Source organism: Mycteria americana, chromosome 1, assembly GCF_035582795.1.
Source record: "Mycteria americana isolate JAX WOST 10 ecotype Jacksonville Zoo and Gardens chromosome 1, USCA_MyAme_1.0, whole genome shotgun sequence".
Taxonomy (NCBI): domain Eukaryota; kingdom Metazoa; phylum Chordata; class Aves; order Ciconiiformes; family Ciconiidae; genus Mycteria; species Mycteria americana.
This window is the reverse complement of record NC_134365.1, coordinates 196154309-196170253: the sequence shown is the minus strand read 5'-3', so window position 1 is coordinate 196170253 and position 15945 is coordinate 196154309. Positions and strand designations below refer to the sequence as shown.

At 36.5% G+C, this 15945-nt stretch overlaps 1 protein-coding gene across 1 annotated transcript in view; it reads left to right on the top strand.

Moving 5' to 3' along the window:
* The window catches only part of NBEA (neurobeachin), a 235388-nt gene that overhangs the window by 176704 nt on the left and 42739 nt on the right, over positions 1-15945 (top strand). Inside the window, exons 33-34 of the mRNA XM_075498349.1 lie at positions 338-402; positions 13960-14068. Coding sequence (XP_075354464.1) covers positions 338-402; positions 13960-14068 — 174 coding nt within the window. The remainder of the gene's footprint in view (positions 1-337; positions 403-13959; positions 14069-15945) is intronic.

Below are 15945 nucleotides of genomic sequence, written 5' to 3'. Positions count from 1 at the left end.
GTTGCACTTAATATGTTCATTGAGCAACTGTATGAATTGGAGAAACAAGATGTGTTTTCATGTTCTCTAGACAAGGAAACTAAAACTTGCTTAAGGGTGAAACCGAAAGCATGACCACCTAAAATTTATTTGAAAATCAGAATGAATTACAGTTTTTAAATGATCAGGTCATTCTTTTTTTGGAAAAAAAAAAGAAAAAGAAAAAGAAAAACAAAGAAAAACATTAAATTAAGAAGTTCAGCCTGAATTCAAGCTCCTTAGGAAGTCATAAGGGTCAGCTTCAGAAATGTGGTTTAAAATCCTTGAGTTTTGATCATGTTATATTTTATCTTCTTAGGAATGGCAAAATTCTATTCAGAAGAATGCAGGACTTGCATTTATTGAGCTCATCAATGAAGGAAGGTAATTAATTTTAAAGCTTTTGAACAAGTAGTCATTTTGCATTTATTCCATTGGGTGATAATACTTCCTTACCATCTGTTCCAAAAAGATTGTGAAAAGGCCATTTTAATTAAGAGATTTATTGTATAGATACTTTATATAGTAAATATTTAATTTGAAAATGTGTACATTCTGAAATTTTGTTTATTGACAGAAGGACATAGAGCTCCCGTGAACTGTATATAGGTTTGGGTTTATTTGAGAACTGAACCACCATTTTCCAGAGCAGCAAGGTTGTTTTACCCAGACAGTCCAGGGAGCCCAATCTGTAAACCCATCTGCTGCTCCATCTGTTTTAGGAGCACAGCATTCACTGTACAGATGCACTTCTCTATACTATCAGTTCATGAGGAATTATTTTATCTAGAATTTCTGGTCCAATTTGAGTCCTGTAAAACACACAGGACATTAAGTTTATAAGAGCCGCCTTGCTTTTGCAAATTGTTAAGATACTTTATTATCAATCCGCAAGTAATTTTAATGCTGTATCTGTTTATATCTGCTACTCCGTGCAATGTTTGTCAGTACTTTCAGCCAGCAAGCTGGGCAGCAAAGGGGGACTCTTTGGCCTGCCTGGCAGTGGAATGCCAAAGACAAATGGGGCCACTTGTGTAATGTGTGTGACTTGTATTGGCCAGTACATTAAATCCATTTGAATCTAGATGTCTTGATATGTGCACTTGAAAAAAAAATATAGCAATACGCCTGTTGAAGAGATTTTGTCATTTTATGTGTGGTTCTTTTTTTCACCAATGGTATGTCATTACCAATAGTAAAGTATCAAATCGTCTCTTTATTATAGGATATTTTTTGTCTAGCTGATATTTCAGTGGTTAAATCATGCATTCATTTAAAAGGAAGACTAGCAAACATCAGAGATAGGAATATAGGAACATTAGTATCTGGAAAACGGGAGTACGTAGATTTATACCCAATTTTTGATTGGTGTAAATTCTCTGAACACACACGATGTTACATTGCAATATAGCAGTTGGAAATATAGTCCTTTCATTGCAAATTCTTCTTGCTACGAAGCAGCAATATGAGTTTGCACCACAATAGGGCTCACCTGAGTGGGTCATGTACTGCACATTATACAATAAATATTACATGGTAATAGACTGAATAATTATAATAAGTTTATGTTCTCGGATAGTAGGATAGAATCCCATTTTGACCCTTTTTATTTTCTCAACCAGGCAAATGGATTCACATATTATTGCATGCTCGCTATTGATAAAATGCTCATTCTGAACAACTCCTATATCTGCATATTTTTAGCAGTCAGGTATTAAGATATCAGTGGACCCTCTACTCTCCTCTAACAATAACTTTTCAAAACAAAGTAGTATTTAAGAACTGCTGCTTAAATCCAGAATGTCTAATCAAACTGCCCTTAGACACATGTTCCTGCATGTACTTTTGTCAGAAAGGTGTTTTAGAACAAGTGTGCGTGCATTACTAGAACACTCTTTGCAATCAGCCCATCCGTTTTTAATTTACCCTTTTGGGTATAAAGATAACAATCCTTTAACTGGAAATTGTTATAAATATTTATTCTGCTTAATAGCTAAACTTGTGAATGCAATTCATCAATCATAGCTAGAGAATGCAATTGTGCAGTTGTCAACAATTAACAGGACATAAACAGTTGATGAATGTGCAGCGGAATTAAAGTGCTCCCTAGGATAACCTGAAATTATAAACTGGATCATTTAAAGGAATCTAACAAAGGATCTTTATAATTAAAACAAAGCAGAGTTAATGGGATGTAAAATTGCATATAATCGCTGTGCAATAATGATTGAATTTTAAATTATTAAAAGCAAAATGAAGACTAAGAATATTTTGAAGGACTTTCTGGGTAAGATTTTGAGAGACCTGGGTAATAAATCAACAGTTTTGAGAAAGCTTTTTCCTTCAAGAGTGAAGGACAAGGCTTAGAAGTAATGCAGAGAATCATAGTTTTTAATATCTTCAGTTAGCTGTCTATCTGTTTTAATATACAGGTGCTATAAGGTGATTTTCTGAGTACCTAACTTTTGTTGTTTCTGCTTGAAATAATTCGAGTGCCTTTCTGATCTTTGACTTTATTACAAATGTTCGGAAACAAAATATTTCAGTTTAGTTGTAGTTAAAAAAACTATAACATCTATATTCCTGTCACTTTAATAAATTGCATTTTCATTTTAAATCAATTGATTTACTGTGTTTGTTTCTGTTTTTTCTTGGTTTAGATAATGTTTTGTTAGGAAGGTCTGAATGACACATATTTGTAGAATTCAGTGTACAAACACTGCAATACAGCTTTCTAAAAATAGGAACTATTATTACAGTTTTTAGTATAACGAGAGTATCTGACTATAGATTTAAATTAATACTTTCAAGGAAAACATATATAAAGATATTTAATTTGGAAGTGTAGAATAATACTTTCTATAATATACCTGAAAGATTTAGAGACATCCTGGTTATGGTCTTGAACTTTATGCTTGTTTTTAATCAGTCTCATGCTATGAATATGTGATGTTGAGGGTATCACACATGTCAAGAGCTTCGCTGATAGCAGCTTAATTAGGATTTCAGATTTACATTAGGGTATACACATAAGTAGGCTTCTTAATTTAAGAGCTGGATACATCTGCAATGTTGACTGTAAAAGGGGACATGAAAAGAGTTTTTTAGGAATGATGCGGGAGGGAGATTACAACCCACATGTAAGTGGAGTGGTGATGGATGAGGTCAAAAGAAAAGGGTGCAGGGCAACAAGAACAAGAGATAAGATAGGAGCACCTGCCTCAATATGTACACAAATGCATACAGCTTGGGAAACTAGCAGTAGAAATTACTCCACATGCAATCACAAAACTATGACATCACTGGCATTAATGAGATTTGGTGGGACAGCCTGTGCTGCATGACAGAAGTGCTGCGATAGACAAATACAAGTTCCTCAGGAAAGACAGGCAGAGAATGCAAGGAGGGAGCGTTGCTTTCTCTGTGAAGGAGCAGCTCGGATGTATGGAGCTCTTCAATGGGATGGGTCACAGTCTGATTGATACCTTGCAGGACAGGATGAGAGGAGAGTCCAGTAAGGGTGACGTTGTGGTGAGAGTTTGTTACAGACCACCCATTCAGGGTGAGGGAAAGGAAGAAGCATTCATTAAACAGTTTGAGGAAGTATCTGGATCACAAACCCTAGTTCTCATGGGGATCTTTAACCTTCCTGACATCCTCTGGAAGTGCAACAAGGTGGGGTGCATGCAGGTGAGATTTCTGGAGGGTGCTGGGGATGACTTCTTGATACAGGGTAAACCAACTAAAAGTGACACACAGCTGGATCTGCTATTCACTAGCAAGGAAGAATTGTTTGTGGACGTGGTAATTAGTGGCATCTTTGGCTGTAGTTACCGTGAAATAGTGGAATTCAAGATCCTGAGGGAAGCGAGGATAGAGAGTAACAGAGTACAGACTTCATGAGTGCAGATTTTAGCTTATTCAGGAAACTGATGGGTAGGATCCCATGGGGAGCAGATGTGGAGGTCAAGGGAGCTCTGGAAAGGTGGCAGGCCTTTAAGTACAGCATCATCGAAGTGTAAGAACAGGAAAAAAAGTAGATATATCAAGAGACTGGTTTGGCTAACCAAGGAAATTATAGTAGAGCTCTGGTGCAAAAAGAGTACACAGGAGGTGGAAGTAGAAGCAGGCTAGAAAGGAGGAATTTAGAAACATTGCTTGAGCGTGTAAGGAATGTTGTCAGGAAGGTCAACGCTCAACTGGAAATGAGACTTGGAAGAGATATCAAGGGCAACAAGAGCTTCTACCAGTTCACTACTAGTAAAAGGCTGACCAAGGAAAATGTGGCCTGTTGCTGAATGGGATGGATGATTTAGTGACAGATAAGACTGAAGTACTCAATTCCTTATTTGCCTCAGTCTTCACCAAGGTTTCTCGAGCCTCTGTCTTTAGTGAAAGGGTTCAGAGAGGAGAACTACCTGCAGTGGATGAGGATTGAGTCAAGGATTCCTTGAGACAACTTGTCCCATACAAATCCATAATACCCGATGGGGCATATCTTGATGGAGTGAAAGTCCTTGCAAGGCTGATCACTATTCTCTCTGAAAGGTCAAGGAAATTGGGGCAGGTCACAGATGCCTGGAGAAAGATAATTGTTGCACCAATCTTCAAAATAGTCTGAAAAACCCAGAGAACTATAAGCTGGTCCACTTTTCTTCTGTTCATTGGAAAACCATATAGCAAGTCCTTTTGGAACACATTTCTGGCCACATGAAGGAGAAGGTAATTGAGAACAGACAGCATGGATTTACAAAAGCTAAACCATCCCTGACCAACCTGTTTGCCTTCTGTGATAAAACAACTAGATTTGTGGACACAGGGAGAGCAGTGAACATCATTTACCTTGGCATTGGCAAGGTTTCCACACTGTGTCCCACAATGCTTATGTATCAGAGTTAGAACACTCCATTCTGAATGGATGGACAACTAAATAGGTAGAAAACTGGCTACATAATGGGGCTCCGAGGGTTGTGGTTAATTGGTCATACTCTACCTTGATGCCTTTGACAAGTAGAGTATCTCAGGGGTCTATCCTGCCTAAGAGATGGATGTTACAGATCATTATCTATTAGTCTTTCAGAATTGGATTACTATCCTCAACGTCTGTTTCCTTCCCCCTTTATGTTTTCATAACACTCACCTCTTTAAAGAGATTACCTTGTCCTTTTGTTTAAAATAATTTCCTTTATTTTTTACAGAATTTCCTCATTTTAAGTAGCAGTAGTAGTCTGAGCATAATATAAATTTGAGGGAACACGAGACTATATTTCACCTCAGATTTAAAATTGTAGGCTTTGTTTCTGTAATTTCATCTCTGTACCTAAGTCTGCTTTCTGCCTTTAGCTGTGAAAATATATACTCTTGCATATCCACCTACCTGGACCTCCAAGCATAATTAAAATTCACAGGAGGCCTTTTTCTTTTAAACCCTGTTTTGTTGAGAGTTTTCACTAATTTCCTGGAAAGAGTAGCAGAATGTTTAAATAGACTGGAAATTTGTGTTTGTTTAAATTTAGATGAATTGCTGATTAAACCCTGAAAGGAGGCTAATAAAGACTTACATTCTTTCCATGTTACCTCAACTAGGATTGTTGGGTAACTGCAGCAAATTTTCTTTTGGACATCCTCTGTTGCAGTTTGGCAGTTCTGATATGTTTGGTTTGTGGTAAATGAGCTCACAGTCATTATTCACTGTCTGCAATACTTAAATGTTCAGGCCTCGTGTTAAAAGGTATATCTATGGTGCCATTTGCCATATTTGATTTATGACATGCATTTACAGTTGGATCCCTAGATACCCCTTGAAGAACTCCTTTAGTAGTTGGGTCCAAGAAAGATGGAGAAAGGATGCTGTTCCTTGTTTCTGTCTTGACAGTGATCTCAATCACAGGAATCTTGAGGTCAGAATGGAGAGCTCACCTGAATCATCCAGGAATGCAAGAGACTTGGTCTTCAGCCATCATGGACGTTATGTAGCTGAGGGCTACCAGAACAACTTCTAAAGGATTCCAGTATGATGTGCAAAACCCAGTATATGCAACTCCAGGCAGAATATAGCACTGGGAAAGCAGTAGCACTCCGATACAATATATAAACAAGAACAAAGGTGTTTGATTATTCTGTCTTTGACAGATGTAACCAAATTCTGTTGCTGTATTGTCATCCTTACCAGTTGTAACTTTTGATTGGAGGAATCCTTTATCAACTGGGAGTGGCTGTTTTATGGAAATTCATCCTAAATGTCATCTTCGATCAGTAGAAGATTCCTGTCATAGATACTTCTGTAAAACTGGGCACTGCATGTCTCTCTTTCTGCTCCAGCTGAGGCATGAGCTTGAGCTCCCTGTTAGATGTGCTTTTTTATAATGTCGTACTACAGTTGTCCTTGCTCTACCTCCAGACTAATAGTCAGTTTATGTTAGACAAAGCATACATTTTTATGGTAACCATCTATCTATTTGTAGGGTCAGTACAGCTGGAGTTCTTAGATCTCTTTGAGGTTTTTGAGGCATCCTCTCACCTTCTAACCTTGCCTGATCCAATCATATCGCAAAGCTGAGGTTGATTCTGAGATGCAGGCCATCTCAGTTGTAACTGCTGGTTTTGGATGTTTACTGGATGGTCACTATTTCAAAGAGACAGATTCCTCTCGATTTAGAAAATTCTTATGCAAAATAGAAAATCTTTATGAAGAGTGGAATAGATTCTTTGTAGTCAACTCTGAGTTTCACTGAGTTTGTTATAGCTTCTGTGGCATTTCTGAAATATTAATAGTTACCCTCCATGAAGTTTATCTTGCCAATGTGCTCATGTTGAGGTCCAGTAGCCGGTCTTTGCATGCTGTGATTTCAAACTTTTCTCTAGTAAATTCTTCATCATTGCCCTTTTGCTAGAAATCAGACCCCTGTGTTAGACATTACCTTCTAAAATTTATAGGAGTTTACTTTCAAAGTATTTGTAGCAGTACGGCATCTTGTAGAACTTCAAACTCTTCAAGTTAGACCATTCAACCTATTATAGATAGCTTGAAGTGCAACGATAGGTTTCATTTCTTCTGAATGCCATTAGGAGTAATAATTGTCAAAACAACTGTGTTTGGTGAAAAAGTGGCTTATTTCCAGGGTGCTTCTTGGAAAAATTAAGCTATGGGCATCTGATGAAAGTAAGTCAGAGAAACATCTGTTTCCCTGGACATGTGAGTTGGCAGAACTTCAGGAATGAGTAGAGGAAGCAAGACCTTAGCTAAATTATAACAAATGTTAATTTTGTAATCTGTTTTGAAAATTGCTGGTTGGGAATGATCTGCTTTTTTAGTTTATCTCAAATGACAGAAAGATTGGGTAACATAAGCACAATTGTTTCATCTAGCAGCGTAACAGTTACAAGCCCTCTACTTCTCTGTATAAGATTATTACTAGGAAGAACTGACTGCAGGATAGCAAAGTCGGTTTGGAATAGTTAGTGAGATACGAGTTTTCATCCTCATCCTTCTTTCAATTCTGATAGATGTACAAATAGCACTGTTTGTCTCAACCTATCCCAGTCCACATCTAAATGTGTTGCAAACATTTTCTGGTTTTTACATGTTTCCAAGACAGTTTGGGTGTAGTCTTGTAATGGTCTCTATTTCCAAAACTCTCAAAAAAACCCCCAAAATTCCCAGGCTCTGGCTATTTACCTGAATGACTTCTTGGAATATGGAGCTCCACAATCCAGCCTTTTTAAACCCCAGTATCTGAAACACAGGGGCTTCTGATTAATTGCACATACTTTCTCACAACTTCCTTTAACCTGCAAACAGTCTGGACTTCTAAAGTAACCTTGCTAAGGACAGAATTCAGGAAAGCAAGCCACATGGATTTAAAATAACTTCTTCCATACTCCTAAATAGCATTTGCAAATAACTCATATTTAGGAATCAGCATGTCCTGAGACATACTCTCACCTAGTCTGCTGTCACTCATAAGTCTGAGACTCTTCGATTTTTAGATAAAGGACAGCCTGCCATTTACTCTTATTCCTACAGATACTTAAGCCCTGTCATGCTTATTTGTAAGTACCAGCATATCTTAATTCTAGTTTTTACTTCCATTTTCCGTATCTTCATCTGGAAACTTCATGGCTATCTGTACAGAAAGCTCATTTCCCCACAGAAGTGTATCAGGAATGGAGTCACGAGTGATTTCAGACTGCTTTGTTGGTGGATTCCTTACTGAAAGTCCTTTGATTCAGCCTAAAAACAAATCAAACCCATTTCCTAGTAAGGGAGCTTTAAATGTGGTTCATAAATTTGTGGGCATTAATAGAAATCAAGCTTGTCTTGGTAAAGAGAAACCATAAGTTACCAAGTCAGTGTTTAATCTCTACCTTATGTGGTAAGAATTGCTGCTCAAAGAGGGTAAGGTTTTTGCTGGTCATCAGTTCCTAGTTGAGATCAGCTCAGCTGGGGAAGGACGCAGTAGCACATTTGGCTTCAATTCTGGTAGGAGTTTTAGTGGTGCAACTGAAGAAACAGTCATGCAGGACATTGTGTGATATAAGCCAAAGGTTATTCTAGGTTAATGTCTTTTTTTCTTTTGGTAAATCAGGAATTACTGGAAAACAGTATAAAAAGTACAGCAAGCCTGTACTTTCAGACAACTCCTTAGCCCTGTGGGAGGACTACTTGTGTAGAGATTAATAAGTACGACCAGAAGGCCTGATTCATCACCATCTCAACATCAATCTATCTACTAGGTCTTTTGAGGGTGGCACTTGCTAAAGCAGGATGAGGATTTACAAGGGTGAATGAGAACAATGGGTATAATTCAGTCACAACAAATGTTCAGTTGTCAGTGATAAGGAGATCTCACTAAAGAACATGTCTTATTTCCAAAGGAGAGTAAAAATGGTACTGCTCTCAAATTTCAGATCTTCCCTCTGTTTAGCAAGTATATATGCATTTTATGTCTCAAGCTCCTTCTTACTTGGATGGTGACTCCAATACATGATGACTTGGGAAAGATGCAGAGAAAAGATTTTTCCCCAAAAGGGAGTGGTCTGTAAAAATCTGTGGATGGGAAGCATAGTTGGGCAGATGACTGAAATATCAATCAGGATATATTGGGTGGATTTCAAACCTGCATTAATATAAATATTATACAATGTAAAATGTTACATAAATATTTTATAACGTAACAGTACATGGAGTTCACATTCTTGGGAATATATGCTAGAGGCTGTTGGTTCGTCTTTTGGAAATGTCTGAGGAGGTAAAAGATCAATCTATCACTGAAATTTTCTTGTGCAAAATCATAGAATGTAGGGCTAAGGAAAAGGAAAACACAGTTCTAGAATTGCCTCACAAAAGGTATTTCCATTGAAATAAGGTAGCATTAATGTTACTGTGTAAATAGTGACTAGAGCTTGTCTAGAATACTGCTGACAGTTTTGGCTGTGCACTTGCAGAAAAGGTAAAATCAGTGTATGAAATCAGTAAAAACCCAAAAGGCAATCTCTTTTATGAACTGTTTTACCATACAAGAAAAGTCAGACAGCTGACTTACTTAGCCTAGTAAAATAGGGATAGATGGAATATCAGAAGGTCAACAGAAGGAAGAAGAGTTGTGTAAGCTGAAGGGCAACATTTGCATAAAATTGAAACAGTAAAGGCTGCTGAAGAATACATTTGCGTGGGAAAGTAAAAGGGTTTTAACCTTCAGAGGACCTTCCAAAGATGTGCTGGAGGAAAGCAACTCGATCACATTTTCATAAACTGAAGACACATTTCATGAGCTAGATTTCATGAAAATGTCTTTCATAAACTAAAGATAGTTTATGAAAGAGTTTGTATGACGTAGCTGCATGTTGCAGTAAAGGAGTGAATTTGCTGACCTAGAGGTCCTTGTTCCTTTCTCTTATTTGCAGTACATGAAGGGAGATTTTTTGATGTATTGGCAGCCTTTGGTCCTCCTGAGTGTGAGATTTTTCCTGGTTTGGGATCCTTTCTGAATCATCTATATTGTTTTTTCTATGAGAATCCAAAAGATAGTTGTAAATACTTTTGTCATGCCAGAAAAGCATGAGGTTTCTTTTTTTTTTTTTTTAATCTTAGGCCATGCATGTGATTGAGTTAGTAAGGATTTAGATAAAATTGGGAAGTATTCAAAGGATGACAACATTACAATGCATGTTCGTCAGGTGTAACCCAGTTAGGACAGTATGCTGAGTTGTGCTGTGTCTATATGAATTTGAGATTCAATCAGACTTAGCTGGCTATGATTTAATCCAGATATAACAGTAATAACACTTTTGCCATCTTTTGCTTAGTAGAAATATAGTTTCAGAATACAGGATAACTTCCCGTTAGAAGTAAAAATCAGTACCAAAAAAATATTTTTAAGTAGTGTTTTTAAATTTCAAAAAGTAACAAGTTTCCTTGAACAAGTACAGCAAGCACGTAAGCAAGTTCCTTTGCAAAACCCTCTGTAAGGCATTGCTTCCCTGACCTTGTAGTAGCTGCCTTTCCTTTCAAAGCTAAGGTGACACATTGAACTGCTTTAACTTATTATGCTTCTGTTTTCTGCCCTACATTCCTGCACTTACAAATCAAAACATCCAGGCCAAGGCTTCTTTTGGAGGCATGCAAGATTTCTAAATGATGACCTAGATTTTAACCCTTCTCTTTTTCAAAAGTCTGTCTTTCTGTCAAGGGATTTTAAGACTAGTGTAATTCTTAATGGTCTTCTAGATGCAAAAGCATAATTTACGTAGTCTTTGAAGTTCTATCTTAGGTGCATACAAGCAGCTAAGGTAAGTGAATCACAATATGTCCCTTCTTAGCACACATTGATACAATATTATTGAATTATTATATAGTGTTGATAGGTTGTGGCCTCACTTTTGTCATAATCCCAATGTGCTGACGACCATAGAAACACTTTTTTGTCTTTTTCTTGAAGAAATTGCAATCAGTGATAGAGATATGAGAGTGCATGAAACAACTGGCTAGACACAGTTGAAGTAATACTGAGATATTCAATAGATAAGATTTTTGACAACAAACAAAAAGGAAGAGAGCAGGTATGTCTGTGGTTTTAAATAAAACCGAATAGCCTGGACTGGCCTATGTTCATACTGCTTACCGTTAGCACCTGCTAGAGCAGAGTGTCTTCCTTCATCCTACATAGAGCACTTAGTCCAGCTCTTCCCTGAAGCCTGTACAGCTCCTGTTTCACTTCAAGATATCATTACTGTTTTGTCTGTTTAGTTCAGATTATTTTGAATAACATGAGGGCTACCCACTAGAATGATGTGTTCTATGTGTACTGGGGTATGGCATGAAAACACCTGCAGAACTTTCTTGGGTAGCATTGGAGAGCATTTAAGTTGATTCAGTCTCATCGATGTGTCTTCAGTGAACCGCCCTTGGACCATGCCTATATATTTTCTGGATGGAAGTTAGAGCCAAAAAATGACTGGAGGCCAAGCTAATGACTTGAGTGCTGTAGGCAGTCAGGACCCAGTGCTCAGGCATGTTTCCTGGTCCCCTCTTATTTGCCATCTCCTTGACTTTGGACCCTGAAGGCCTGTGGCATTTCGAGGTTACCTGAAATCTGGCTTAGTTTGCCTCATGTGCTGTCCAAAAGCTGCAGCAACTCTGGAGTTGTTCCCAAATGCATCAGGTCTCAGTCTCTGGAGCAGAAAGGTCCATTAGGGGGGCGGGAGGTAGAGCTGGGGTCACCAGCAGTTTCAGCCAGCTGATTTGAATCATCTGCTGCATGTCTATAAAACTTCATTTTCTGTAAAGCAGCCAGAGACTAGTGTCGACAGATTTTTTTTTTATATATATATATTTTTTTTCCCTGAGTATAGGCAAGAGATTTATTTATAACTTGTGGAAATGAGCATTCTCCGAGAATCCACTTGAAGTCCCCTGTAGGTGTTTTAGTGCATAAATGGGCACAGAGGATGTGAACACTTCTTCATACAGATAAATATGACTAAGATGAAGACGGTATGTTTTTATCACTGCTCATGAACAGAGGCATCTTAGATTGTTTTTTGAGGTATAAAAACTATGCCCAGATGTCCCAAATAATAAACCCAGTGGACTGAAGTTACTCTCGATCTTTTCTCACCAAATTCGTGGTGGCAGGGAGTGTCTAAGAAACCTATTGATTTCACCTAAAGCCATTTAGAACTAGAAATCCTGCCTGGACCACAGCTGACTCAAAGATATTGAATTTGCACTGTGCTCCATTTATTCAATAGTTTATTCATTCAGGAAGGGATGTACAGCTAGTAGACACTTGAAATCTGTGTGTTCAGTTTTGAAATCCTAGCTAGTTGGTTCCAGGTCATTAATGTCATATGGAAAAGTTCAGGAAGACCTGTGATGCAAAATTTGATTGGAGATGTTAAACACTCACTTCTAGCATTTTCTCATTTTAGAGAAGCTTGTTAAAGTCATGAATGCTCACTGCTAATCCATATCTGAGGGCAGTTCTACACTTACCTCTTAACAATAAAAATCTGAACACTTAACAGTAATAAAATACTAAAGCATATCTTCCAGCAGGGTAGATCAAAAAATAAAGCTAAATTTTGAAGACTACAATGGAGGCAATTTTAGTCTTTCAGCTTCTAGTTTGCCAAAAACCTTTTTCTTTCAAGAATAGCAAAGGGTTAGATATAACAAAAAGGCTTATTAAAAGCATGAATATCCACTGTGAGACCTTGATCCAAGCTTGTTGTCTTTATCTCTAAACAGAGGCCCCAACATTTATGTCTTCCCATGCCACACACCATATTAAACATTAGCTCAGGGTAAGTTATTTCCTTCCTTCACAGATGGTAGAACGCACCAAAGGAGGCCAGAATAGAGTTCAGATCTTTCCATCTTATAGATGTAAGGTCTAGTAATCATGGCTTTCATTTCTAATAATCATGACTTTCATTTGTGGTGCTTCTAAGCACCAGACACCAACCTTAGGGTGGAATTTGCTAGAAATGTCACATTCTTAATATAAGAATCTCTGAAATTAAGTGTGTTTCCCGGATGCTGCAAGAAGGAAAATCCCAGACTGTGCTAATTTGACACAAAGAGAAACAGTTCTTCCTGATCCTAAACAGACCTGTCAGATCTTTGCATCCTGAAAGATGTTTCCTCCCTGCTGATAAGAAGAGCAAAGCAATTTTTAATAGAATGGGCAAGCTGAGATATGGACTGTAGGGACGAGAAAGCAGTTGCTTCCATTCTTCCTGCCCAATAAAATATCAGCATTATTAACAACACAGTGTTGTTTATGCTGCAATTTTATTATGCATCTCATGGTATTTGGTGGTCTTTACAAAAGTCTTAATTTAAGGTGTCTGATTGACATCCTCAGTCTCAGTCCAATCTTAATGTATTTTTTGCTTCTTTTTATGTAAGATTTGTCTAGTTCTGATGCCATGAAAACTTGGGAACATGACGCACTTTTCATCCCTGTGTTTGAAAAACTTACATAGAGATATTTATATTATTTTGCAATTTTAATACAACTTTAATTCTTCAGTAATCTCATTTTTTAAGAGTTTGAGATTGGAATATTTATATTTAATGATATAATGGTATCAATAAGAGTTTAAGCAGTTGTATAGATTTTTTTAAATGATAGTATAGTATTTGTATTCATATTGAGGCTGCTGTTAAAAACATACTAGAAATATAATACCTCCATAAAGAACTTTTCCCTTCATTAATAAATGGCAAGCTTTTTCCATATAACATGATTTGTTTGTGCTTTCACAAATGCAGAAAATTTTGGATAAAACTAAATATTTCATATCAATTAATTTGGCAATTGCATTACAGTAGTTTCATTAATTTTATTTTTTTCTATTTTAAGTAAATCTGCTGAAATAGCTTATTTGAAGTACATCAAATACAAAGGTTGATTTTAATTTCTCTTATTTTAGATTATTATGTCATGCAATGAAGGACCATATAGTACGTGTCGCAAATGAAGCAGAATTTATTTTGAACCGACAAAGAGCTGAAGATGTCCACAAGCATGCTGAGTTTGAGGTAAGCCTGAGAGTTGGTGCGTTTCTGCTTCTGTTTTCACTCAGTTGTCACCTAGACTGTAACTCCATACAATAAAGATTTTTTTTCTTCCAAGAAAGAAATTTACATTGAAGGCATTTCAAAAGTAGTTTTTAAAAGCTTTGGTAAATGTCAAACACAAGGAACGGGTTTAATTTCTCATCTTCTCACTGAAATTCATGAAAACATTTATAGCTTGAAGAAATCCCTTAATCAGAATGTCTAAACTGATATGGCAGACCCTTTAGCTTCACAAAGAACTTTTCTGATTTATTGCAAATAGTAATGCAAATCGCTTCAGGAATTATTTTTGTTGGATTTTATCAACAGTATTTATGAGTTCAGTAAGAAAGAAAAGCAATTAATACACTTAAGGCACTTCATGAAAAATAAGAAATAGAAACGTTTTGTTAGAGTTAGTATTTTAAGGTAATTTTGTTAGAACATTTTGCATTTTGGAGCACTTTAAAACATTTACTTGCTATAATCTATATATTGAAATATGATATTACATGTCTTTCCTGCTAGTTAGGAATCATTAATTATTGACAGTAAGATTGTTTAAAACGTCTATTCTCTTTAAGTATTGGAAGAAGTAACATGGCAGCTGGATCCCATAACTCTTTAATGTCTATAATTCTTACTCCTAAAAGGAGTCAACAGTCAATTGCTTTTTTCATCAATGAGTGTTGCAGTATACAATTTAAATTACGTTGCTTGAAAATGATGCAAATATACAAAAAAGCTATTTTTAAAATGTGTTCAGTTTAACAGGTTTTTGATTATTTCTTCAGGATTAATTTCGTTTCTGTTCAAACAATTTTCATGCAAAAGTGATGGAGTAAAGTTAAAAATTCATTTTTGACATGATTTTGTCAAATATGGTTTTGCATTTTTATGATGTTTTATACATTTCAGCATCACTGGTTTTTATTATTTCCAAACCTGTCTGTGCTTGCATACATTTGTGTATGTGTAAGTATATACACACAAACATACATTTCCACGTTTTAATGCTCAAGTGACCTAACATTAGGATTAAGATACGCTGACTTTAGTACTGATGATAATAAATAGCTATATCACTTTTTTCATCTGTCAGAAAATGTCAACAAGCACCTGGTAGCTAGAAATAAGATCCAGTAATCTTAGTTTTGATGAGGTTTTTATCTCCTTGAAACAGCTCTCTTAAATGTGCACTTTGATGTGCTAGTTCTTGTGCTCCTTGACCTAGCTGAAAAGTGTGAGACACAGAGATATCTGTTGTCATTTTGAATACACATAACCTTTACTTCATTTTGTCAGAGCAGACAGCAGACACTTGTCATATGGGATTGCAACAACTTTATTACCAAGCATATACTGGATATTTTGAACTTAGATAAAATCACATTTACAATTAAGTGTGTGTCAGAGTGAAGTTTCATATTGCCTCAACAATAAATAACATTTGATGTTTATCAGAGCATCATGCAGTAACCTAAGATGACAATAGAAGATTGAGTTATCTGCTGTTTGAAGAATACATTGAGGTATAAGATCTGTCAGAACTCTAGACAAAATGGGAATATTCAATTAACTTCCAGCTTCTGTTAGCAAATAGGATTTAGAATATTAACTAAAATCCCTAAAGGAATAGCCTTAAGTCAGTCTTATTGTCTGGTAAAGAAACCAACATATTCTTCATGTATGAAAATTCTCATTATATTTGTCACATGAAAAACCTCAGCTACATGTTTTAGATGAGTAAGATAGAATCTGCAAGTCCTAAAAGAAAATTATGAAACGTAGCCTGTGTTAAATATGAAACTCAGACGCACTGAAATAAGGTGATGGTTAAAGTCTGAAAGAATGTTTTC